The sequence below is a fragment of the Gopherus flavomarginatus genome, chromosome 1 (genome assembly GCF_025201925.1).
Source record: "Gopherus flavomarginatus isolate rGopFla2 chromosome 1, rGopFla2.mat.asm, whole genome shotgun sequence".
NCBI classification, from domain to species: domain Eukaryota; kingdom Metazoa; phylum Chordata; order Testudines; family Testudinidae; genus Gopherus; species Gopherus flavomarginatus.
Genome location: NC_066617.1, coordinates 95,011,075 through 95,038,778, shown reverse-complemented (window position 1 = coordinate 95,038,778; position 27,704 = coordinate 95,011,075). Strand labels below are relative to the sequence as shown.

General features: G+C 46.3%; 1 protein-coding gene across 5 annotated transcripts in view; it reads right to left on the bottom strand.

Annotated features, from left to right (window-relative positions):
* The window catches only part of UBN2 (ubinuclein 2), a 120,806-nt gene extending 93,629 nt beyond the window's left edge, over nt 1-27,177 (bottom strand). For 2 of the 5 annotated variants that reach the window (XM_050953778.1, XM_050953787.1), the window contains exons 1-3: nt 26,612-27,177; nt 21,499-21,591; nt 6,045-6,146 (exon numbers count right to left, since the gene is read on the bottom strand). In XM_050953778.1, coding sequence (XP_050809735.1) covers nt 6,045-6,146; nt 21,499-21,591; nt 26,612-27,055 — 639 coding nt within the window. In that variant the 5' untranslated portion in view covers nt 27,056-27,177. Of the gene's footprint in view, nt 1-6,044; nt 6,147-21,498; nt 21,626-21,904; nt 21,966-26,611 lie in introns of those variants that run through there. The other 3 variants (XM_050953784.1, XM_050953795.1, XM_050953799.1) reach the window with 3 other exon arrangements.
* Between the last annotated feature and the right edge of the window lie 527 nt (nt 27,178-27,704).

Genomic DNA, 27,704 nt, shown 5'->3' with positions numbered 1-27,704 from the left:
AGGCAAAGAGCTACTGACCGGCTTTGGATGCACCACAGCCAAAGATATTTGTGAAAGCAAGAAGAGCTACAAATATACTCCTCCCTATTTGCTGCTGTGACACAGGACAGTGGTATTGTCTGTAAGCATGTGTACTATACAGTGCTGCAAAGATAGCTGAAAGGCTCTGAGAGGCCACCAAGCTGACCTAAGTTCCAGTATCTTGATAAGAAGTGTAGATTCTCAAGTGTTTCCTGGCCTATGTCCTTGGCAGTCTTGGTAATGCACACCCCAGACCAAACTGGAGGAATTGGCGAGGATTACAATGTTAAGGGAGGGGAAAGCAAAAGGTATTCCCTGGAGGACATGGCCCCTGTGAATTATTTGTATTGCAGTACTGTCTGTTCCCACTAATGAAGCTATTGGAGCACTTGAGAAGGAATAGTCTCCTTTGAAGACTGTACATTTGGCATGGCCAGTGGTGTAAAAGTCTCATGTTCAGACAAGCAAAGGGTGTGACAGAGTGATGAAACCATCAGGCCTAGTAGTCTTAGGAGGAAAAAAAAAAAATCACGTAGTACATACTTGTTAATCCCTGAGAATTGCCGGAGGGTCTTGAATTTGAAAACTTTGTGGAAGAAAGGCTCTGGCCTGAGTGGTGCCCAGGACTGTTCTGATTAAAATGGATTCTTCGTATAGGTTGAAGTGTCAATTTCTTCCAGTTAACAGTCACAAAGACTGGAAGGAGTTGCACACGTAGTGATCTCTGAGGAGAGGTCCCTCAGTGAGTTAGCCCTCAGGAGCCGATCATCCAAGTACGGGTAGACAAATATTCCTTGGTGTCTGAAGTGTGCACTAGCTACTGTGAGGCACTTGTTGGGGCTGTAGACAAGTCAAAAGGAAGGCCTCTGAATTGGTAGCATCTTGTGCCCCATCTCACATACCTGATGTGAGCATGTTTGATTGCCAGATGAAAGCAGGCATCCTTTAAATTGAGGGCTGCACACCTATTCTCTGGTATAAGGAAGAGATGTCCCCTAGAGACAGCATCCTGAACTTGAATGCTTTTATATATCTGTTTTGGAACCTGAGGTCAAGGTAGGGTCTCAAAGTTGCTCTTGTTGGGGATCAGGAAATGGATTTGTCTCACTTTCCCCGAGTTTTCCTGCAGACACTGTTCACAGTGTCCCACCTCTCTGACTCACTTCTTGAAAAGGAAATCAACTTCTTCCACCAGGATTCTCTTATAGGATGGGTGTTTGAAGAGAAAAGTGAGGGTGGCGAGGTAGTCATGTGCAGAACTAGATGGAATCTGTCACAAATGGTGTTCAGTAACCAGCAATCAGAAGTAATCATGCAACAGATGCTGCAAAAAGACAAAGTCCGAAAGTGTGAATGAATGGAGTGGAGATGCAGACTGGAGGCATGGTACACTACAAACATACAGTCAAAATTGCTGTTTAGAAGCTGATGTTGATGGCTGTGAGGATGCACAGGGAGAAAGCCTACTTCTGTACTGCTGAGGTTATTTGCCAATAGCAGGTTTAAGAGATGGCTGATATCACTTCTGGGGATGTATCCCTTGGTGTTGCCTAGGAGCTTGTCTTTGGAAGCAAAATGATAGGTAGAAAAAAATCTCAGAGTTGAGGAAGAGGACTGTGTTAATTGTAGGGAGTGGAGAGTGGCCATGATCATCTCTAGGCCTTCATCATTTTGTCACTAAAAGTGGCAGTGCCCTCAAAAGGGAATTCCCCAGCCCTCCCCAGGATTCAGGTACAAGACCAGAAGCCCTCAGACAGAAGTACCTTCCAAGAGCCATTTCTGTGGCCATTTTCCTTGCACTGGCATCTAAGGCAACCCAGGCTGCTCTTCAAGCAAGCAAACAACTATTGGTGACAACAGTCTTGGCCACTTCCTTCTGTTCCATGAACAAGGATTCAAGGCTGGGGCTTGTGACATCAAACAAAGCATAACTGTAGTGGGACAACACAGCTTTATAGCTGACCACTCGAAGGCCTATTTAACCAGGTAAGTAAGCTCTCCTGCCAAAACATCCATGTCATCTCTCTCTGACGAGAGTGTTGCACTTACGTGTCCTATAAGATGCCTTGTTCCCCTTAAATCTCCTATATTGCAGATACAATCATGGAGTTTGCCAAAGGATGCTGCTGCAGCAGGAACTGGTGTCTTTTAGTACAGGGTATATCCGATCATTATCTTGGATACAGGCAGGGCCAAAAAAAGTAAAAATAAAATGAAATAATTTTGGGCTGCACTGAGAAGGCTGAAGCCAATAGGCAGAGGCAGTTTCTCCCCAATCTCCATCTGTAATATGTTCAACAGGGAGAATCACAGGATTTCTCCAGTGCTGTGATCCCTGCTTGCAGCTAGCTGGAGTATTTGCCAGTACCCAATAGTTTCTGAAACATTTATTAGTCAGAAGGGAAAAAGAGATGAAGCATTAATCTGATCCTCTAGTGAGGTGCCATCTGTATGTTTCTCTAATGGTGATTTATACGGTTCCTCTGAAGAAATCTCATTGTATTTCTCAGACTGTAGGTGGATTACCTGCAGATCTGAGGAATCTGGTAAAAGTAAGGAAGTTTGCATTGACATCAAGTGAGGAATAGAGATGTTAGTAAAAGGACTGATGCTAGAGGAGGACACGGTGCTGAAAGAAGTATTGGCACTAATGTCAGTGTGAAGGTCAGAGTTGATCTTGCAGCCTCCAGCAGGTCCTTCATGGAGTCCCATATGTAGGGCCACAAGACGAGGTGAAGACTGTCTGGATCTGAGGCAAGGAATGAGGACCAGAATCTTGAGGTCAAGTTGAGGGACCCTCCAGCAGTTCCAGATCGAGACTGGAGAAGTCAGCAAAGTCAGGCAGCAAACCATGCGGTGGGGTGGCTAGTAGCCTCCATGGTGGATTCCCTACTCGGACACAGAGGTCAAAGTTTTATCAGAATCTGAAGCAATGAGGAGTCCAGTTGGTGCTGAGATGTTTAGCTCTGGTGGTATGCAGAGAAGAGGTGACAGTTTAAGTACGGTTTTAAGTGTCTTCCAGGCCCTCCAGAATCGAGAGAGCACTTCCTCCTTTTCTTCTGCTTATGTCTCTCTTGTGGGAGATGTGCTTCCTCTTCTCCTTCCTTTTAGCCAGATGGGCCTCTGAGTGGATCGCAGTGCCAAGACTGGGGCAATGGAGGATAGGTCTGGTGTCAGAGAAGAGGGCAGTGGTGCTGAGTGAGGGTAGGCACCCAAATTTAGGCTTCCTGAATCACCATCAAGGTTACTGGGACCTGAATAGATGGTGCTGATTTGGTCATTCAAGTCACTTTTAGTTTAGCCTGGTTTGGGACCTGACAGGTTCCCAAGACATAGGAGGGGGTGTCTTCACTAAACTGTCCTATGCTACTCTAAATTAACAATTTTCTTGTAAATATCAAGCTAGACTAAGAGAAGTTCTAGCCTGAGGAAATGAAAGCAAGTTCACTTTGCTCTCTGTAGTGGCAGCAAATGAACAGAGGTGGGTGGGAGCTGGCTGACTTCCTTTAAATAGGGCAATGAAGTCATCCTCATATGAGATCTCCTGAGCACCCTACAATAGACACTGCTATTCGAGGCAGTTTCACAGCTCAGTAAGAATGTACAGTGGCCCTCAAACAAAAAACAAAAAAAAAAAATATATCAATTGTCCCTTGTCTTTCTAGCTATTCTAATTGCATCTGAGCACATAACTATCATTAAAAAGCCCAGTCTTAATTTCTGCCTCTAATTAAAGTACTAACCAACACCACATTCAAATGAGGCTTTGCATGACATATGTCAACCAATGCACTTCTCTTGGGTCCAATTTCCTTCTCCTTCCCTCTGGCTATGACTCACTTCAGTTCTCTTGCTCCATTCTCTCTCAAGCCTTCTGGCCACCTTCCTCTAGGAATAGCAGCTCAGTACTGCTGGGCTTAATACAACTCAGCCTATACCCAGAGCGCTGCTATTGCCTTTGTACTGCAGGCAGGAAGCCCTATACTTTTACTTGCCTGGATAGCACTTCACTTATCCCGAGTAACAGAATTTCCCTCAGCCTGTTTGCTCCCTTGATTGCCTCATATTCAGTGAATTCTTCACAAGTTTACTGCTTCTGATATGCTTAAAGAATTTCCTGCTATTTGTTTTTATATCTGACTAGCTTCTCTTCAAATACTCTCTTAGGATAGGTCTACCTTGCAAGTGCTACAGCAGCACGGACACTTGTTTCAGTGACAGAAGGGTTTTTTCTGTCACTGTAGTAAATCCACCCCCTCGAAAGGCAGCAGATAGGTTGATGGAAAAATTCTTCTGTTGACCTAGCAGTGTGTATACCGGGGCTTAGGCTGGCTCAATGGTGTGAATTTTTCACACACCATGAGCAACAATAATTAGACTGACTTAAGTTTTAGGTGTAGACTAGGCCATAGCCTAATTTCCATCTAAGATTTTACCTGGACTGAGTTAATGCTTCTATTTACTTCATTTCAACTGGATGTCTAGTTTTTGAAGTTTAGGTTAAATAAGCTATTGAACCTTGCTGTTAAACTATACCTGCTTATCACCAGTACTCCTTATGTACTTACAGTAACTCCTCGCTTAACGTTTAGTTATGTTCTTGAAAAACGCAACTTTAAACAAAACGATGTTAAGCAAATCCAATTTCCCCATAAGAATTAATTTAAATAGGGGGGAGGGATTAGGTTACAGGGACACACACAGTATAAGTTTTAAACAAACAATTTATACTGTACACTGCAATGATTATTGTGAAGCTTGGCTGAGATGGTGAAGTTAGAGGGTGGAAGAAGGTGGGATATTTCCTGGAGAATGCCTTACTGCGAAATGATGAACTAGCATTCGGCTGAGCCCTGAAGGGTTAACACATTGTTGTTAATGTAGCCTCATACTCTACAAGACAGCATGAATGGAGGGAGGGGAGACAGTATGGCAGACAGAGACACAGAACCTGTCTGTGGGAAACAGAGAGATGCACATTGCCCCTTTAAGTATGCTGACACCACTAAGTACATTGCCGTTAAAAAAAATCAGGAAGTTGAGACAGAAGCTGCGGTCAGCAAGCTCTCTCCATCCTGAGCCCTGTCCTGTCCCCACCCTGCTCTATATGGACAAGGGATAAGCAGGGGGGCATGGGGAGGGGGACACCCAGACATTAGCCCTCCTATACCCTACACAGCAAGCAGGAGGCTCTTGGGAGCAGCTCCAAGGCAGAGGGCAGGAGCAGCACATGGTAGTGTGGGGAGGGACAGCTGAACTGCCTGACAATTGGTAGCCTGCTGGGCAGCTGCTGCTCAGGGAACTTAGGGGAGCGGGGAGCTGATCGGAAGGCTGCCCGCCCACCCTGGTTAAAAGCCCCCACCAGCTAGCTCTAATGCGCTGCTCTTCCTGCAAGTGGTAGACAAAGCAGGTGGCTGCCAAACGTTATAAGGGAGCATTGCACAACTTTAAACTAGCATGTTCTACAATTGATTAGCTACTAACAACAAAAAAACATTAAGGGGATAACTAAGTGAGGAGTTACTGTATTTCAATAACAAAATGTTTAAAGGTAATGAAAACAAGGTGATTGTTTTTGGAGGAGAGGAGGAGAAGAACCTAAATAAATATTCTTTTGAAGTGTTGGAAACCCAAATATACCAGCATTTTGCCGGAATGGGAGACCTAGTCAAACAAAGCTGGTCTAATTTCACTAACAAAGCTGAGTGAAGTATGATAAAGTGAACTATTGCATCAATAAGGAAGTCAATTTGATTTTTAAAATCACTGGGTTTTAATAATTTATGGGATAGTAACAAGGCAAAGAATTTATTTTAATATACAGTGAACATTTGATCTTCTGATGCAATGATGCCAGTGAATGACCATAAAAATTAATACAATAATAGTTTCTTGGGTGCCTGAAGTCATTTGTCTTTTGGATTCATATCATGCACACAGAATAAAAAGTATGTTCCCCTCACCCTCCTTCAAAATAAGTACCGCCTCACATCTTTATTGCTGCTTAAATGAGATTTACTCACAGCTTCAGAGTTATCGATGAAAGGGTCTGTTTCATCATAGCCATAACCTATATCAATCAGATCCTGCAAGCGATCCTTTCGATGCTTGTGACACTTTCCACCCTGCAAAGAAAACAAAACTGTGGTAAGCCAGTCTGGGAATCACACTGTTCTGGTATCAAATGAAGTCTGTGAAACAGGAACAGGAACCCTGGAACGATGGCTCAATTTAGGAGACTACTAATCAGATAGAGTTTTTCACCTCTTGGACACTTGGGACAACTCTGAACTAGTGAATATAGAAACCAAAAAGCCATTAATATCCAATGCCTATATTTTAACTTATGCACAAAGTTAGTTGGTGGTATGTGCAATTCTTTATAACATCCACACCAGAAACCACAAACACAGTTGACATTCAAGTTGACCAAATGGTGGTTGATGCACGAAGGGACATACGAATCTTTATCACATCTGGTACGTAAATATCTTGCAATGACGGCTACAACAGTGCCATGTGAATGCCTGTTCTCACTTTCAGGTGACAATGTAAACAAGAAGCGGGCAGCATTATCTCCTCCAAATGTAAAAAAATTGTTTGAGCAATTGGCTGACCAAGAAGTAGAACTGAGTGGACTTTAGACCTTAAAGTTTTACATTGTTTTATTTTTTAAATGCCGTTTTTAGGGTTTTTTTTAAAACAATTCTACACCTGTAAGTTCAAATTTCATGATAAAGAGATTGCACTATGGTGTTTGTATTAGGTGAATTAATTATTTCTTTTGGTTTTTTTACAGTGCAAATATTTGTAATAAAAAATATAAACTGAGAACACTTTGTATTGTGTTGTAATTGAAATCAATATATTTGAAAATGTAGAAAACATCCAAAATATTTAAATAAATTGTATTCTATTATTAACAGCACAATTGAGATTAATTTTTTAATCACTTGACAGCCCTCATCATAAATTATTACAGCTGCAGACATACAAATGGGAAGAATGAAGCCTCATCTTATTTTTCAATTTTTTTTTTTTTTAAGACAACTTGAGCATATCCCTTTCAACAGCAAATGGCAACTAAGGAAAAAATATACAAGGGCAAATTTAGCTTTTGGTTTGAGCTTCCTGGTTTTAATTTTACAACACCTTCCCCAACTCCTCCTTCATTCAAAGAGCAGGTCAAACTTGGAATAACTTCATGTCACCACACATGCAGAACATTTTTCAAAGTTCTAAAAGGGAAATTAATTCTCTTTAAAGAAGTGCACGATGTTACTATCGGATTCTCACTCTTGGGTCTCCAATGTAAATCATGCAGGAAAGTCCCCTAATTCTTAGATTTTTGGCCTTCTGAGGCACCTCTAAGATAGAAGAACATTGCTCTTGAGCTAAGCATGCTTCATCCCCATGTATCTCACTGGATCCAACACACCTCAACAGTTCCTTTCAAGAGCTCCCTAAAGTTGAATTATATACAAAACATTGTTTGGTATATATCTATATAGCCCATTACCCTAGTATCTGAGCACTTCAGAATCTTTAATATATTTATATTCACAAAACATCGGACGTAAGGAAGTATTAACATCATTTTATGGATGGGAAACTGAGGCACAAAGGAACTAAATGATTCAACTAAGGTCACACAGGAAGTCTGTGGCAGAGCACGGAACAGAACTCAGGTCTCCAGACTAAATATAAATATTTGATACATGTAGTCAACCATTTCCTTCCCTAAAATACTCTCATGGAAGAATTCTGCTTTTGGAAAGGAAGTAGATTGAGGGATGCCCTAACAATGATAAAATAAACATCCCGCTTGACAGCCTGAACAGGAGCAAGGCCAACAGATAAACATATGGAGCAGGGCTTCAATGACTACTTTGTGCGTTCCCATAATTTAAATATTTTTACAGGAGAAAATAGAAGCTGCCTTGGTTAAGGACTAACAGAACCCTAACATTTTCCTTAAGACCCAGGCCAGCTATATCACTGCACTGAGAAATGTCATCAGGAAGTAATTTTAATATGGTCCTCTAGCAATATTACCAGGGAAAGATGCCAAAAAAAAAGTTGAATAGTGCTTCTAAGGCTTGTCATCTTCCCAAAGTAAAACCTTAATGGTTTTTCAGTTTGAAAGAAGGGGGGCCTTTCTTCAGCCAATTGAGGATGCAGGCATGGGAAAGTGTAAATAAACGTAACAGAAAGCTTCAGTGGAATAAAACAAAACTAAGGAACAGTAAGTTACACTCAAACAAGTGAAGACATTTGAACTGCCTGTGATTGCAATTAGAGTGCTTCTTGTGGGCATGCTTGCGCTCTGCTGCAGATCACTTGCAGTCACAATTGTAAGACCCATTTGTAGACACCACCCGAGATATTGGAGTCTGAGGCCTGGTCTACACTACGCGTTTAAACTGATTTTAGCAGCATTAAACCAATTTAACGCTGTACCCAACCACACTACGAGGCCCTTTATATCGATATAAAGGGCTCTTTAAATCGGTTTCTGTACTCCTCCCCCACGAGAGGAGTAGCGCTAAAATCGGTATTACCATATCGGATATGGGTTAGTGTGGCTGCAAATTGACGATACTGGCCTCCAGGCGGTATCCCACAGTGCACCATTGTGACCGCTCTGGACAGCGCTCTCAGCTCAGATGCAGTGGCCAGGTAAACAGGAAAAGCCCTGCGAAATTTTGATTTTCATTTCCTGTTTGCCCAGTGTGGAGCTCTGATCAGCACGGATGGCAATGCAGTCCCAAATCCAAAAAGAGCTCCACCATGGACCGTATGGGAGATACTGGATCTGACCGCTGTATGGGGAGACAAATCTGTTCTATCAGAGCTCCGTTACAGAAAACGAAATGCCAAAGCATTTGAAAAAAAAATCTACAGGCTACACAGTGCTGCGTGACAAGCATAACAGGAAGCCAGAGACTCAAATGTACGCTCATGGAGGGAGGGAGGCGGTACTGAGGACTCCAGCTATCCCACAGTCCACAGCAGTCTCCAAAAAGTATTTGCATTCTTGGCTGAGCTCCCAGTGCCTGTAGGGTCAAACACATTGTCTGGCGTGGTTCAGGGAATAGCTCGTCAATTTACTCCCTCCCCCCACACACGTGAAAGAAAAGGGAAAGAAATCGTTTCTTGACTTCTTTCAATGTCACCCTATGTCTACTGAATGCTGCTGGTAGACGCGATGCTGTAGCAGTGAAGAGCAGTATCCGCTCCTCTCCCCTCCGTGGTGGCAGATGGTGCAGTAGGACTGGTAACCGTCCTTCTTATGAACCCGTGAGTGCTCCTGGCTGGCTTCAGGTGAGGCTGGCCAGGGGCGCCTGGGTGAAAATAGGAATGACTGCCAGTCATTCCCAGTAGATAGTACAGAACGGCTGGTAACCGTCCTCACCATAGCAACTGGGGGCTGAGCTTCAATCAGCCCCCACCCTTTCATGTGAAAAGAAAAGATTCTGTACTGCTTGGACTATCATAGCAGTGGGATGCGGGGCTCCTCTCCCCCACACTGCTTAATGTCCTGCCTGGACTGTCATAGCACTGGGAGGCTGCCTCCCCCTCATTTTATGTCACTAAAAACTCAGTGTTTCTTATTCCTGCATTCTTTATTACTTCATGACACAAATGGGGGGAAACACTGCCACGGTAGCCCAGGAACGTTGGGGGAGGAGGGAAGCAACGGGTGGGGTTGTTGCAGGGCATGTAGCTCATCATTTCTGCAGGATCTGACACAGAGCAGCTGTACTCTCTGATACGCTTCTCCAGTACATTTGCCCCATATTCTAGGCAGGACTGACTATTTTTAGAAACCATAAAGGAGGGATAGACTCAGAGAGTCATTCCCAGTTTTGCCTTTGTGCCCCCGGCCGATCTCAGCCAGGGGCACCCATGATAGCAGCAGACAGCACAGAAGGACAGATAACTCATCTCATTGCCAAATTACACTGGCCGCAGACAGTACAGAACGACTGGTAACCATCTCTGCTATCATGCAAAAGCAAATGAATGCTGCTGTGTAGCGCTGGAGTATCGCCTCTGCCTGCGGCATCCAGTACACATACGGTGACTGTAAAAAAAAAAAAAAAAAAAAAGGCTGAACGGGCTCCATGGTTGCCATGCTATGGCGTCTGCCAGGGCAATCCAGGGAAAAATGGCACGAAATGATTGTCTGCCGTTGCTTTCCCGGAGAAAGGAATGACTGACGACATTTACCCAGAACCATCCATGACAATGATTTTTGCCCCATCAGCCACTGGGCTCTCAAAACAGAATTCTAAGGGGCGGGGGAGACTGCAGGAAAAGACGGTTACTCACCTTTGTAACTGTTGTTCTTCGAGATGTGTTGCTCATATCCATTCCAGGTAGGTGTACGCGCCGCGCGTGCACGTTTGCCGGAAACTTTTTACCCTAGCAACTCCAGTGGGCCGGCAGGTCGCCCCCTAGAGTGGCGCCACTATGGCACTAGATATATACCCCTGCCGGCCCGCCCACTCCTCAGTTCCTTCTTGCCGGCTACTCCGACAGTGGGGAAGGAGGGCGGGTGTGGAATGGATATGAGCAACACATCTCGCAGAACAACAGTTACAAAGGTGAGTAACCATCTTTTCTTCTTCGAGTGACTGCTCATATCCATTCCAGGTAGGTGAATCCCAAGCCTTACCTAGGCGGTGGGGTCGGAGTGAGAGGTCGCGGCCTGGAGTACTGCAGAGCCAAAGGCCGCATCATCTCTGGACTGCTGAACCAGGGCGTAATGGGAAGCAAATGTGTGGACCGATGACCAGGTCGCCGCCCTACAAATCTCTTGGATTGGCACGCGGGCAAGGAAAGCCAGCGATGATGCCTGTGCTCTGGTGGAGTGAGCAGTCACACGGCCGTCGGAACGTGGGCCAGGTCGTAGCAGGTCCTGATGCAGGAGGTAACCCAGGAAGATATCCTCTGCGAGGAAATCAATAGCCCCTTGACCCGGTCCGCTACCGCCACGAATAACTGGGGGGACTTGCGGAACGGTTTGGTCCTGTCCACATAAAATGCTAGCGCCCGATGGACATCTAGCGAGTGGAGCTGTTGCTCCCTGCGGGACGAATGGGGCTTTGGGAAAAAGACGGGGAGGAAGATCTCCTGGTTAATGTGGAAAGCCGAGACCACCTTGGGAAGAAAGGCAGGGTATGGTCTCAACTGCACCTTGTCTTTATGGAAGACCGTATACGGGGGATCTACTGTGAGGGCCTGTAGCTCTGACACCCGTCTAGCTGAGGTGATGGCCACTAGGAAGGCGGTCTTCCACGAGAGAGCAGGGAGCAAGGAGCTAATGGCTCGAATGGAGGACCCATGAGCCAAGTTAGGACCAGGTTGAGATCCCATGAAGGGGCAGGAGGGCGGATCTGTGGATAGAGACGCTTCAGTCCCTTCAGGAATCTCGCCACCATAGGGTGGGAGAAGACGGAACATCCGTCCACTCCAGGATGAAACGCGGAGCTGGCCGCTAGGTGGACCCGGAGGGACGACAACGCCAGACCCTGGGCCTTGAGGGACCAGATGTAGTCTAGAATAGTGGTGATGGGAGTCTCCATAGGGAGAAAACCTTACTCCGAACACCAACAGGAGAAACGCTTCCACTTAGCCGAGTAAGTAGCCCTGGTGGAAGGCTTTCTACTGCCCAGGAGAACCTCCCGAACCGGGGTACAGCAGCGTAGCTCGGAGCCTGTCAACCACGCATGAGCCATGCCGTAAGGTGCAGAGACGGAAGGTCCGGGTGACAGAGCCTGCCGTGGTCCTGGGTGATCAGGTCCCGATGTAGGGGCAGAGCAAGTGGGTTGGCTACTGAGAGGTCCAGCAACATGGGGTACCAATGTTGTCTGGCCCATGCTGGAGCTATGAGAATCACCTGAGCTCTGTCTCTGCGCACCTTGAGGAGAACCCTGTGTATCAGCGGAACAGGAGGGAAGGCGTAACACAGGTGGGTTGCCCATGGGATCAGGAAGGCATCTGCTATAGACCCTGGCTCCCGACCTGGAAGGAGCAGAATGCTCGACACTTCCTGTTCTCCCTGGACGCGAAGAGGTCCATCCGGGGACGACCCCACCTCTGGAAGAGTGAGAGGGCGACGTCTGGACGGAGGGACCACTCGTGCGAGCGGAAGGATCTGCTCAGTCGGTCCGCTAGAGTGTTCTGCACTCCCAGGAGATAGGAGGCGGAAAGGTGAACGGCATGGGCTATGCAAAACTCCCAGAGAGGCATCGCCTCAAGACATAGGGGAGAGGACCTGGTGCCGCCCTGCTTGTTGATGTAAAACATGGTCGTCGTGTTGTCGGTGAACACCACGACACAATGACCTTGAAGGAGATGGAGAAACGCTTGACAAGCAAGACGGACTGCTCTCAACTCTCTTATGTTGATGTGGAGGTCCATCTCCTGAGGGGTCCACAAGCCCTGAGTTCTTTGGGCGCCGCAGTGCGCCCCCCAGCCCAGATCTGAGGCGTCCGTAGTCAGGGATGCCGAGGGCTGGGGCGGATGAAACAGGAGCCCCGCACAGACTACGGACTGGTTCAGCCACCACCGAAGGGAGTCCAATACCCTCTGAGGAACGGTGACGACTGTGTCCAACGAATGTCTGGCCAGACGGTACTGCACGATGAGCCAAGATTGAAGAGGCCTCATGCGGAGTCGGGCATACGCCGTCACGAACGTACAGGCTGCCATATGGCCCAGGAGGGCCAGACATGTTCGTAGAGAGGTCAGCGGGGCCGCCTGCAAGCGCAGAATGATGGCCGACAGCGACTGGAACCTGGGCAAGGGTAGCAAGACCCTGGCCAGGGTAGAGTCCAGAACGGCCCCGATGAACTCTATCCGCTGCGTGGGGAGCAGAATAGACTTGTCCACATTGATCACGAGGCCCAGGGCAGCAAAGAGGCTGCTGATCCTGCGGACGTGGTCGCGGACCTGCAGCTCCGATGTGCCCCAGATCAGCTAGTCGTCGAGATAGGGAAACACGTGAATGCGGCAACGCCGAAGGTGTGCGACGATGACTGCCATGCATTTCGTGAACACCCTCGGGGCCATAGAGAGGCCAAAACGGGAGGACCGCAAATTGATAATGTTGGCGGTCGACCACAAAGCGGAGGAAACGCCTGTGTTGGGGGGATATGGAGATATGGAAATAAGCGTCCTGCATGTCGAGGGCAGAGTACCAGTCTCCAGGATCCAGGGATGGGATGATGGTTCCAAGGGATACCATACGGAACTTCAACTTCACCATATACTTGTTGAGCTCCCGGAGGTCGAGGATGGGCCTGAGGCCGCCCTTGGACTTGGGGATTAGAAAGTAGCGGGAATAAAACCCCTTGCCCTTCTCGCTCTCTGGAACCTCCTCTATGGCTCCCTTGACGAGGAGCGTGTGCACCTCCTGACGGAGGAATTGCTCGTGAGAGGGGTCCCTGAAGAGGGATGAGGATGGTTGGGGGGAGGGTGAAGAAAACTGCAGGCGATAACCGGCCTGCACCGCACGCAAGACCCAACGGTCCGATGTTATTTGGGCCCACGCCGGGAGGAAAAAAGAAAGACGGTTGGAAAACTGCGGGGAAGGATCCAGAGGGGAAACTGGTACTGCGCCCTCGGGCGCACCTTCAAAATGAAGGCTTAGGTCCAGGAGGGGCCTTGGCGGAGCCTTGGTTCTGCCCCGTTTGGCCACCAGACGGTCTGCGTCGGTTGTTCCTGCTGCGGCGCCTAGTGAGGTCCTGCCGCGGACGGAACTGAGGATACGACCGACGCTGCTGCTGTTGGTTCTGCTGCCGGAATGGCCTGCACTGTGTCGCATGCGTATGCATCCCCAGCGACCGTATTATGACCCTATTGTCCTTAAGGTCCTTTAGTCTGGGGTCTGTTTTGGCAGAAAACAGGCCCTGGCCTTCGAAGGGGAGGTCCTGGATAGTATGTTGGAGCTCCGGTGGAAGGCCAGAGACCTGCAGCCAGGAAATTCGGCGCATCGTGAGCCCCGACGCAAGGGTCCGAGCAGCCGAGTCCGCAGCATCTAAAGAGGCTTGTAGCGATGTCCTCACTACTTTCTTGCCCTCATCCAGGATGGTGGTAAACTGGCGGGCGTCCTGTGGTAACAGCTCTGCGAATTTCCCCGCCGCTACCCACGAATTGAAGGAGTAGCGGCTAAGGAGGGCCTGCTGATTCGAGACCCTGAGCTGTAGCGCCCCCGCCGAATAGACCTTGCGGCCCAGGAGGTCCATCCGTCTTGCCTCCTTCGACTTGGGCGCTGGGGCCTCTTGACCGTGGCGTTCCCTGTCGTTCACCGACTGGACCACAAGTAAGCAGGGTGTCAGGTGAACGTACAGGTATTCATAGCCCTTCGAGGGGGCCATGTACTTCCTTTCCACCCCTCGAGCAGTCGGAGGGATGGAGGCCAGTGACTGCCAGAGAGTAGCTGCGTTGGTCTGGATAGTTTTGATAAAGGGCAGGGCCACTCTGGTGGGCGCATCGGCGGAGAGGATGCTCACCACCGGGTCCTCGATTTCAGAGACCTCCTCTGCTTGCAAGTCCAGGTTCTGTGCCACACGTCGGAGGAGGTCCTGGTGTGCCCTAAGATCTAGCAGGGGAGGGCTGGAGGACGAGGTACCCGCCACTGCCTCATCTGGTGAAGACGACGAGGAAACCCCCGGCAACAGAGTGTCCACGGGGGGTTCTATCTGGGGCTGCACCTCCATCACTGGAGGGAGCTCTGGGTCCTGGTGGCTGGACCTGCCGTCTGCTTCCGGGGAGGGAGGGGGTCTAGACACCGTCGCTTCCGGTGGCCTGCGTTCCGCCGCAGGGCGGGGGGTAATGTGTTGTGGACCCTGGGCTTGGCGATACGCCCATGGGGTCCAAAACCCCCACTGTTGAGGCCCTCGTTCCTGTGGTGGAGGATCCTGAAATAGGGCCGAGTGTCTGTCCTGGCTGAAGGCATAGGCGCTGTCCGCCTGAGAGGACACAGATGGTTCCCTGGAAGGCCACGGAGGCGCTGGGCCTGTTTGATAGGCGTCTCTGTATGCCGACTCCGACGCTCTCCTCGGTGCCGAGGATCGGTGCCGCGACCCGCATCGGTGCCGGGATCGGGACCGGGAACGGCGTGGTAGCCGGTGCCGGGATCCGGAGCAGGATCTGCATCGAGGTCGGTGCCGGGAGCGGGACCGTGACCTTCGATCAGCACGGTGCCGGGATGGCAGTGGGGACCGGGACCTGCCACCGACGCGGTGTCGGGAGGTCAACCGGGATCGGGACCTACCACCGGCTCGGTGCCGGGAGGTCGACCGCGGAGCCGAACGTCGAGGTGAACGGCTCCTAGAGTCTCGGTGCCGGCGGTAAGAGGAGCCAGACCGGGACCGTGCAGATACTGATCGGTGCCGCGAGTGCGACTGGTACCGCCTGGGAGAACAGTGCCGGGACTGCGAGCGGCGCCCCGAGCGCGAGCATTCACGTCTCCGGGGCGATCGGTGCCGGGACTCTGGGGACAGCACTCTTAGCATTGGTTTGCCTCTGGAGGTTACCCGTCCCAGGGGTGCCGTCTGAGGCTGCGATGGCTCCGTTAGCGCTATCAAGTCCCGTGCCGAGGCAAAGGTCTCCGGCGTAGATGGGACTAACAGCTCGATCCCTGATCTCAAGGGGGAGCTAGGAGGGGCTGGACTCGACGGACCTTCCGGACCCGGAGTTGACAGCAGCCCTGCAGGCGGTGCCGCGGCCAAGGTAGGTGCCGGGCGTTCCACTCGGGCCTGCCTCGATGGTGTTGCAGACGCCGAGGGTCGTGGATCTGCTCCTGGTGCCGGGGATGGTCGGTGCCGGGGAGTCTTGCCGGTGCCGGAGTAGAAGTGACCAGCTGCGCCGCCGGTGCCAGAGTCAGTGCCACTTCCATTACGAGAGCGCGGAGTCTTTGATCCCTCTCCTTCTTTGTGCGAGGCTTAAAGGCCTTGCATATACGGCACTTCTCACTTATGTGCGATTCCCCCAGGCACTTGAGGCACGCATCGTGGGGATCGCTAGTCGGCATCGGCTTCTTGCATGCCGAGCACTGCTTGAAGCCCGGCGAGCCAGACATGAGCCCGGTGCCAGGCGCCGGGAAGGGCAACGGCCCACCTGCGAACAAGTTAAACAACTATATATAATACACAACTAACTAATATACTATCAAACTATCTATGAACTATTTACAACTATGACTACGAACAGAGTACAGGAGAGCTAGGTACGTGGAGGACAGCAAGCCGCACTCCACAGTTCCAGCAACCGACACGGCGGTAAGAAGGAACTGAGGAGCGGGCGGACCGGCAGGGGTATATATCTAGTGCCATAGTGGCACCACTCTAGGGGGCAACCTGCCGGCCCACTGGAGTTGCTAGGGTAAAAAGTTTCCGGCAAACGTGCACGCACGGCACGTACACCTACCTGGAATGGATATGAGCAATCACTCGAAGAAGAACTATGGCATAGCTATGGAATAGCTACCCACAGTGCAACGCTCTGGAAATCGACGCTAGCCTTGGACCATGGATGCACACCGCCGAATTAATGTGCTTAGTGTGGCCGCGTGCACTTGACTTTATACAATCTGTTTTATAAAACCGGTTTATGTAAAATGGGAATAATCCCGTAGTGCAGACATATCCACAGGCAGGTCTCAGGGTACCATATGTACCCAGGTTCACCTGGTTTGAACTTAAGTTATCAGAAAATGGATTCTTGGGTTGGAATGAAGTGAAGTGTCCTGATGACATTGAGCCACTAAGCAAAACTCTTAGTACCAAGACTATTATTGGTGCTGGCCATCCACACTTAAAAAAAAAAAGTAATTGCTTGGCAAAAAACATGAAAGCTTTCACCTTTTAACATGCAAATTTATCATCTGTACCTTACGAATTAAGTCAAGATGTAGCAATATACTACAATCTGCTGCATTTCAAAAATAACCAAGTAACAATGTCAAAGAAAATCCCTAGTCAAATCAAAGCCATTCACTGAAAAAGTCAGAGATTATATCCATTTCAGCTAATTCAATCACTCAAGGTATTGCCTCTGTCTCTCAAAGTTATTCAAGAGACACCACCTACCAATGTGGAAATAAAGATGGTGCTTTTAAGATGCAGATATTGTGCTTAGATAAGTTTCAGAATCAGAAGCCTATCCAGTTTAGCTGCAGATATCAGTGGCAGTTGAAGAGGAAGGACCAAGTACCTTTCAGCTAATTACCTTTTTTCATAGTAAAGTATGCACTGTGTAATTGTGTCTTTTCATCATATTAAATGTGATGTGCAGAAACCATGTATTGAATTATTCTGAACACAAAAAGACAATGAAAATATTTCTTTGCACAATATGCACCCAAAACTTAGTGAGTTGAACTGTGCCTAATGATTCTATCCTTTTAAGCAACTTAAGCCTCTAAATCCAGAAGAAAGAATTAGGTTCTGGGTCCACGCTCTCTCCTACCATCTGTAATCTATGCGGTGTTTGAAAGCGCAGCGTGATCTTAGAAGAATTACACGGATTGGTCATTTAGATAGCAATGTGAAGCACAGACCATAGATTTGATTTTAGTCAGGGAAGGAAAATGGCTGCATGGATCAAGTCAAGAATGGGGCCATTCAAAGCATACTTTGTGTGTTGAAGTCTAACATGCAGGAGTCAGTCCACCTAGAAAATTCTGCCTGATCAAATGAGCAGCTATGTAAAGTGTTCCTATTCAAATGCTCACAGAATGCATCTACTTTTATGGGAAAAATTTCTACTGGCATGCTTTTTTCCTTCCCCTTCTTCATTTGGTTCAATGAGACTTATGCCTGTTTTTTTTTTATATATATAAATTTTACACACACAGGTCTGCTTGAAAACTAGCCTACACATAAGGTTCTGATGCTGGCTATTTACCAGCTGAATGAACAGGGTGTTCTGGTGAAACACAGCATCCAGATGAGTGGCCCCCAAACTTTTTCTGTCATGCCCTCCCTTACCACTAATGGAATCAGAGCCACGGTCAGGGGCCAAGACGCAGTTCGGGGCCATGGACCCAGACTGGCGCTGGAGCGGAACTGGGGGCAGAGCAGGGCTAGGTGGTGCTCCCTCCCTGCCCCCGGTGGGGGCTGGCCCAGGCCCCGCTCTGCCCCCCTGAACATTCCTTCATGCCTCCTAGGGCAGCATGCCCCACAGTTTGGGGAACTCTGATCTGGATACTTTAGTGACTGACACTATAAACACTCATAATTAGAGTATCTAACTCCATTCTCAATATATACAAACATTAACCAGTTAATTTTCCAAAAAGAATTAGTTTTTAAATCTCCACATATCAGAAAAAAGTTCTACGTCACTGAGTGAACTTTTTTTATTATTATTATTATATTATTATTATTGTTATTAAAGTTACAAGGGAAATTGGAGGTGCAAACTGACCTTACGATAGGAGTTTAGTTGCACCTTTAAATACAAATAAATTTTCTCCACAATATTTCAAGCCCTTACCAAAGAAATGCATTTCATAACATGATGTACTGTATACAAATATTGTTTTTAACACTTTAAATTTTTCTCAAGTTCAATAAGTGCCATCTTTCTCTTTTATTATTGGACAAGGTAAACAATAATATTCAACTGCCTTTTTCTATACCAAACATTTTATGTATCTATGTCATCTCTCCTCATTAGCAATCTCATCCCCCATAACACGTCTAAGGTATTGTGTCTAAAACACAATTATCTCTGTATAATATATTGATATCATAGACTGAATGCTTCTTATCCTATTAAAGAAACTTGCCTTTTTGATAGGAAAAATTCCAGAGAAGTCAGAAAAATCAGTTTACATAGGAACATTAATACCAAACGTATTTTCGCTAGTGAAAGGCATCACACTAACAGCCCTGGATACTGAAGTCTTCTAAATACAATGATTAAGTTGTTTTTATTGCCAGATCAATCTATCATCTAAGACTATCCATGTGAATTTAAGGAGCTGGCTGGGTGTGGTCTTATCTAACATCTCTTGGTTTCTACTTTGGCATTTATTAGTGGAAGCTTTTTTCACGGTGGACTATTTAAAAATCAAAGCAATTCAAATATATTATCATGATTTGAATTACCAAGCAGGGAATGTTGATTTAAACAACTGATTTTAATCATGCTTTGCATTTGTACTTTTAAGCTATTTTCTTAAAGAAAAAGCTGCGCCTCATTCATTGGTAACCATTTCAAACATGCTTTTTTGCAACTAAATGTAGTTTTTACATTAAATTCAGTAATTTTTTTTACTAACCAGAAGGGTATATTCTATATACATTTATTTAAGCAATTACAAAGCTTAACATATATTTATTTGGATTCTGAATTTTTTGACGTCAGTAGATGGCAATTTCTTATTCACTAGATTATTAATTTACTTATGATTTCTGTCAAGTTATATTTGGGCTGAAATTGTAAATCAAAGAAAAATGCACAACAGCGTTTAGTTTTTCTATTAGTTAATATAATTACCTTAAAAGATGCTAGACACAAGAAACAAATTTAATCAAAAGAACTTCTGCATTTAAAACTCACATTTATTAAAAAAAGAATATCTGCAATTAGTAAATTACAGTGATTGTTTCTGGTCAGCATATCCTTCAAGATTTTAGAACGAGCAGATCTCATCCTCTCATGCCTACTTTTTATTCACACATTTGAAAAAGAAAAGCTTTCCTCCTTTTTCATTCCCAGTTTTTCAACTCTGAATGAACTATTCATTGGAACTAAACTAATTGAATTAACTGAAATGAAAAATATTCTCTGCAGCAGCAGTTACTGCTGTCAAACTCTGGTTCCAGGTGCTTAGCCTATGACTTCCCCCAGTTCAGTGGTTCGACTTTCTTGAAAATGTCAGCACCAAATATACTACTTAATATTTTTAAGTGATTTTAATAGATCATAGTAAATTTAGGCCTTTACATATGTGAAATTATGACAACCTATTTAAAAAGAAAAAATATTTTGATTTAAATTTTTAAAAACTTTTTAAAAAAAAATCACTGATTTTTATCCACTCTGGCTTGTTTACATTACTACACAGTGCTGTTCAAATTACTCTCAGTACTATTTTAGTGCTTGTTCCTAGCAGCCTGCAAGTTTTTTGTGATGTGGCAGCTGCTGGATAAAACTCATTCAAGACTGAAATTTCTATTATAACTTTCCAACAGAGGCATCCCAAAACAAGTATGGCTCTATCTTGCTGCATCTACATTTGAGGTAGAATGTAGCAACTATTTAACAGTGCCCAATACTACTACACGACAATTCAGGGAGAGAGAGAATATGGTATCAAATAGGGCTCACACTACTAGTGTTAGGAAAAAAGATCCTGAGTAAGGCTATGATTCTGTCACAGAGGTCACGGTTTGGTGATTTTAACAGATGTCCAGAGTTCTTGAAAATTCCAATAAAAGCATTAGATTTGAGGAAAATGAGAAATCACTTATTTCCTTTAATGTCTGCAGTACAAGTGTTGAAAATAGCATTTTGTGCACTGTTACTGAGGACAGCGTTAGTGAGTAATAAGCAGGGCATTACTGGCTAACAAGCTAAGTTACAGGCAGCAAGGTTCAGGCTTTGGCTTTCAGAATCATGGAAAGCTCTGTTAGTAAATGGCCATTTTAACACTAACAATCTTGTCAAAATTATACAAGGTTTAATAGACAATTTAAAAGTTTCTGTATTGATTTAGTGAAAACTGAATTAGTATGTGTACATTTCTGTGATTTATTATTTACGGCCCACATCCTGTCAGTGACTTTTAATACAAATACCCATGGCACAATCATGGTCTTAATCACGATAACCACAGTGGTCAGTACCTACATTTTTTTCTTTCATTCGAAGAACTGCACCATCTGAATTTTTGGGTTTTTTTTTTGGTGATGTGGTGGCTGCCTGAGAAAAGGCATTAAATAATGACTGACATCTGAAGGCTAGGAGAAGTGGACTGTGATGGTAGCGTGGGGAAAAAAATCCTCTTGCAGAGTGGTCCGCATCACTGGTACAAATATAGAGAGAAGAGTACCATCTATTGTCACTATCCTTGTATTCTGCAGCACATGTTTTTCCTCTGAGATTTCCCATCCAGTACTGAAGAAGTGCAATGACTTCTTCCCTTGAGAGATCTATCATGAGTACCAACCACTGTATAACAGGTGCAGGTATTTGCTTAGGGAACTCAGCATATGTTCCAAGGCACAGATAATATCAAGTTGAGCTCTTTTCATTAGTATAGCCTTATCAGACAGAAAGTGGGTCCATTACAATCCAAGCAAATTAAATAAGACAAGAAACTTGACTGATATAGGTATAAGAAGCAGCTGTGAAGTCAGAGTAGCAACCATATCCCAAAAAACCTGAAAATGTTAGCATCTAATGTTATTACTAAGAAATGGGGTGTTACAGCAGCTCTGCTAAAATACTCACATATTTTGCCTCAAATTTCTTGGCCAGCATTTCCACCTCATACCGCTCACGTTGTTCATCACTAAATGGATCTTCTGAGTGGGCAGGTTTCTTCTGAGAGAAGAGAGGTGGAAATTACACATTCATTCTGTTTCACAGAAAGACATGACGAAATGAAGCCTTATTTAATATCAAATTGTGTTCTGATAGCCTAAGTAGTTAGAATTCACTTAAAAAAATACAGATGAACTTTTCTGCTTCCAATAGCTATTAAAAAGGAGTTGAACTATTCAGATCAGTCAGAGCTACACAATTGCCCTTTTACTCATTTATCTTATACTTCAGTTCATAACTCTTTTGCTGGCATATCTGAAATCAGGCATATTCCAAGGTACAGTATACCCATTTGCCCAAGTAATTATCCTACCTGGCAAGCCTCAGCACTTGGCAGACATGGGAGAACTGCTGTTTGAGGAGCAACAAAAGGAAGAATTACCTCCAACCAAACATACTCCCTTATTGCTTATCAACACAATTTGGATGTGATATTTTGTGATGATAAAAAGATGAACTTAGTATGTTTTCAGCATGGAAGCAATGCAAAAGAACTATGATGCTCAATAAAGCATAGCCAAAACGGAGAAGAGGGTAATTCCCTTTGCATTCTCTCACCATCTCCTCCTGGCTCTTTCGAACAATAAGGAGTCACAGTACATACTGTCTGCATCTGCTGCTATGGCAGCCATAGGGATGATGCAAACTAGAGATTATGACCTCATTGTACAAATAAGCAGGAAAGAGGTACTGGTTTCAAAAAAGCCATTTTCACTCAGCTATGGATAAACTGATGTAAGGACTGACGGGGACAAAAAGGGACCTGTAGACAAGAACATGAGGATTTTTGTTTGGGAGTAAGGGGTAGCAAAGGAAGCCGGATTACTTTCCTCAGACAAGATTTCATCTATCGAATGGGGGAGTTGTAACAAAAAATACTAAAATGGTCCACAGAATGTTTTTTCAGGCTAATGCAGTCCTTAATGGATGCCAACTAATTTGGCTGAGCCTGGCCTTTCTATTCTAGGTTTATTTTAGCACTTCAGGATAAGAAAATTGGTGACATTCAAAACTTACAAAAAGATAAGTGCCTTCTAATTAGGACATGAAAGTCCAACCTAGGACCAACTAGTTGCAATTCTAGCCCAATGAAGGATTGTGAACTATTCCCTAATTCAGTGTGATGGGGTCACAGTGAAGTAGGTCTGCAAGGCCCACATTTCTAAAGTTCACAGGGCTTCTGAACCAAGTGCTTAGAGAAGAGGTAGAAGAAATTACTTATCTGAGAAATTCTGTAATGGTATAAAATTTACTGCAGGATTAACTAAACTTAACCCCTTGGTCACTTTCATTCTGAAACAGAAAAAGCCTGGTTTATACTTAAGTGAAATGTCACATGAAGACAAAACATTGGCAGCAGAAATAACAACTTAACAAACACAATCTTACACTGGCATATATCAGCCCTTTATTTCTAGGTTAATTTTCCTCCTGCTGGGACTCCTAAAAGCCACACTAGATTGTTATATCACTTTTGTTAGTTAATACCACAGGCTTCTTAACATTTAAGGACAACTATTACTACTGCAACTTACCAAGACATCCTGCTAATCACATGCCACAATCTTTCATACTTAGAGTTAGTAGAACACATCTTGTCAGCACTAAACTAAAAGCCTTGACAAATGAATTTCTCCATCTATCCAGAGGAAAAACAGAGCAAGGGCCGCATAAATTTCTTCCATGTAAACCAGCCATCTGTTTCTTACTTGGGGAGGGAAACCCATCTCTAGGCTGGAAAGAGGAATTCATTTTCATGTCCGGTAAATTTTTGGGCTCTTCACTGAGTCTGGCAACAAGGGATCAATTATTATAGTGATATTTTAAAGTTATATAACTTCCTTTGGAAATATGTACGACAAAACTGTGAAATGCCCTTCCACTTCTTGCAGTAATCATCTGTCTCTTGGGGATTCCTTTAAGGCTATTTCAGTTCTATCAGATACTGTAAGATGGAAAAGTGTACTCCCTATCTTGTTATGCAACTCCTTATAAGAAAGGTGGGAGAAAACAAAAGCTTTAAAAAAACCTAATCTTCCTTTGTGCAATAGTAATGTGTAAAACTCAACAAGTTTATATAAAGATCTTATTTTAAAATCTGATATGTTGCTAAAAATTATGCTAAATTCTAAAAGCTAAAACTACTACTTAAAAAAAAAGCCAACAGTGCCAATAACAATTTTCTTCCTTTCCAGCAGAGATTGAATAGGCCCAAAGAGATGCTATTGAAAGAGCCATAAAGGATAAGAGTATTAATTCTTAAGGCTCATTTAATATGGATATTTTCCTCATTGCATTAACTGGCAAAATGTTAGTGTGGTTCTTCTACACAACAAAGGTAATCAATTCCCGTTTTAACACCATGACAGCCATATCCCTGTTATTTTAGTTTGCTTCGAAAAATCGCATCTGTAACACATCCAGAAAAGTGGGAAGTAGACTGAAAAACAGCAAGTCCAAAAGAGCTACGGCACCTGTATCTTGCAGAGCTATCCTCTCGTCTCATATCTCCCTGCTTTAAGTGAAAAATTCAATACTAGTAGCTACGGAGTAAAATTGTGCCTCTATAATACGGCTTGATTAAGTGTTTTTCCCCTTTGTTGCTCTACTCCATTAAATGAGGATACTTTCACTCCTGTCTTTAACTTAAGACTTCTTTTTTAAGCCTCTACTGTTCAACAGTTTCAAAAGAGGATGGAAGGAATGAAAACTCAAAGGATCACTTCAAAAGGATGGAGGTTCTTTATGGAAAAAAACATCTCACCATTTGATGGTTTCACACTGTTCAGGAGAGAGAAGACATCATGACCTGTTATTATAAAGTAGGACTCTGCAGGGAATTGATAAACATGAGAGCATGTATAATTCTTGTCTTTTCCAATACCTAAAGTGAAACATGTTCCTTCTCATCCCAGTGGTACTAAAACCCACTAACCCACCAATATTTTTTTTTAACTGGTCTACATGTGAAAGTTGTACTGGTATAATCACTGAGAGGGCATGTTTTTTTAAAAAAAGTATAGGTATACTAGTACTACTCCAGGATGGACTCAGACTAGTATAGCTTATTCCCATTCCCTTAGAGGAATAGCTATACTGATGTAGGCATCTTTAAAAAACAGCAGAGAATCCTGTGGCACCTTATAGACTAACAGATGTTTTGGAGCATGAGCTTTCGTGGGTGAATACCCACTTCGTTGGATGCAGTATATTCATATGCACACGAGCAGAAGTTTACACTTTAACTATACTGGCATAGTTAAAGCAATACAACTGTTTTAGTGTAGGCAAGGCCCTTGATAGCACAACCACTAACAATGGTCAAAATTCATATTTCATGCTCTCCTGCTTTCAAAGATAGAAAAGAGATGTGGAAATGAACTATATCAGATCATCACCTATCGGCCAGATATGAACATTATATGTTACCAGAATTAAGTATATTAAGACCTTCAGGGAAAACTGGGCTAAAGAAGAGTTGGGAAGAAGTCAACCTCCACAAACACAAAACCTCTGAACATTTAACATCAATTTTCAACCCCCTCTCCCAACACTCCTTAACGTTCACATAGGAATAGTGAACGAATTTGGTACTGTAATATTCCATACAGCCCTGCAATATACAGATTTCCACCAAAGTGCAGACCAGCCATTTAAGTAGCCTGCACTGGCACTGTATGCTCACAGTAGCTTAGGAAGGGATCTCACTATAGGAAGCAGATCCCACAAAAATAATTAGGAGTTAAGTTGCTCATTTTCTGTAATCCCTCTATATTTCAAGGATAAAGTGATATTATTCATTCCAAACAGAGAAGAAGGTCAAGGAGGGTAGAATATAAGGTTGTAGTACCGCCTGTTTGAAAGGCTTTGAATGAGAGCCCAGGGCTTATCTATCCAATGCTCTGGATGTTCAAGTCTAGTGGTGCTACAGACAATGGCATTTAAGCCTTTTGTAATCAATATAACCACCATAACCAGAATGATGTCAGCTATCCCCTTTCCTCACCACTCCCTCCAAAAAGAGAAAAAATACCCAAGAATTTTCTATATACTAAAAGAAAGAAAAGCAAGTTAAACGAGTCCTCTAGCAACTTCACTACTACCAGCATATTATACAAAAAAATGCTCAGATATTATGATGATGGGCAGCATTCAACACTCAAGAACTGATAAGAATAGGATAGGCCTAGTGTATCTACTTTAGCATTGCTCCACATGCTGGTCTCTGATGAGCAGCACCTGCTGCCTATTTCCCATTAAGTTGTATCCACAAGTTTTTTTGTAATCCACTCACCAGTGCCAAATGGGAAGCTTTTTGGAGGAGTTCTGGGGGTCTACCCCAACAGTTTTGGGGGTCTCCCCCAAGAATTCAGGGTTTTCCCCCCATTAAGTGACGTTTTCAGCAGTTCTAACATTCCTATTAAGCCTGAGTCTACAGATACATGCCTCCAGCACAGCTACTGCTAACGCTGTACTTTTGCCACACCAATAACTTCACACAGCTCTGACTCAGTTTCATCCTGCTGATGAAAACCTTGCAGACAACTGTGACCTGACAGGAACTGTCAGTTTCACTCTGCAGCTGTTTGGCAGAGCTTATAACAGCAGGAAAGACAACACTTGACCCGCTGACAGGAGAGAAAGACCTGGGAGAGGCGCGTAATAATAGCACGGCCTCCTCCACGCACTGGGGCAACATACTGGCGCCTAAAAAGGGGACTTGTGCTTGAGACAGCAGCCAGCAAGGGCGGACATGGAGTCCCGTCCTCCGCACAGGGCACACGGTAGAGGAGCAAGGCAACTGGACTCCTCAGCAGCGCGCTGCCCGAGCCATCTCCGGCGGGGCCCACCCCCAAGCGAAAAGTCGCTCAGTAACAAGCGCCTTAGATGCGCCGCCGGAGCCGAGAGGCTGCGGGCGCGGCCGGCTGTAAACCGGCCGGGAAGAGGGAGCAGGCCCAGCTCCGAGGGCGTGGGGCGGGCACTGTGCGCAGCTCCCCGGGGAGGTGTTGGGGTCCCGTACCCGCGGCTCCCCGCACAGCAGCAGCTCGGGGTAGCTGAACTCCACGCAGCTCTCCTCGGTTGGGTCCTTCAGCACCACCTCCAGGCGGACCGTCTGCCGTGGCGGTGGCGCCTCCTGCGGCGGCGGCGGGTCCTGCCTGCTGCTCTCGCGCTGCTGCTGTTGCGCCGGCGGCGGCTCTGGCCGGGGGGGCTCGCGCTGCTGCTCAGGCCGGCTGGTCTCACACGGCGGTTCCGGCCGCGGGCTGGTCTCGCGCGGCAGCTGAGCCTGTGGCTCCGGCCGGGAGAGCTCGTGCTGTGAGTCGGGCGGCGGCACCACCTCGCGCCCTAGCAATAGCTGCTGCTCCGGCTCGCGGCCCCCAGGCTCGCGCTCCAGTGACGGGCTCTCACCCTCGCGTCGCCTCACGGGTGCCAGACTAATGAACGGCACCCGGCGCGGCTCCGCCATCCTCCGACCCCCCTCCTCACCCGTACGGCGACACTCCCCCGCCGGCTCCTCCTCCCTCTCCCTCCCTCCCCACCCGATCGGAGCTGCCCCCTACGTTCTCCTCGCTGCTACCACCGCCGCCATTTTGGAGCCCCCCCACATAAATAGAAGCAGGCCGCTAAGCCGCGCATGCGCAAGACGCCGTAGGCCACGGGCGAACCGCCCCACGTCGCTGTTGTTATTGCTCATCGACTGCTACGTCACGGCAGCCCCAGCGCCCACACGCTGCTGACGCCAGCTCCCGCCCACAGTTGCCTTGGAAATATGCACGCTGCCTGCGGTACGGCTCTTAAAGGGCCACGAGTGCGGAGGTCACGGCGCGGGGGTCTGCACAGAGCCAAGCTGGACAGTGGGGGCGGCTCACCGCGGGGCACGGATCTGGGCCGCACCGTGACCCCCATGTTGGGGCTGCAGCGCGAAACGCCGGGCCCGGCTGCCGGGCGCCCCGCCAGAGGCGTCCCCTCGTCCGCCTTCCCCAGGGAGCAGCGGGGCCCACCCCAGCGGCTGGGCCCGTCCGGTGTGGGTGCGTGTGACGCGGTTGGGGAGGGGCTGGCATCTGAGTCCTGACCTGCTTTACTCAGCTGCCCGGAATGGGCCGTCCTCACGGTGC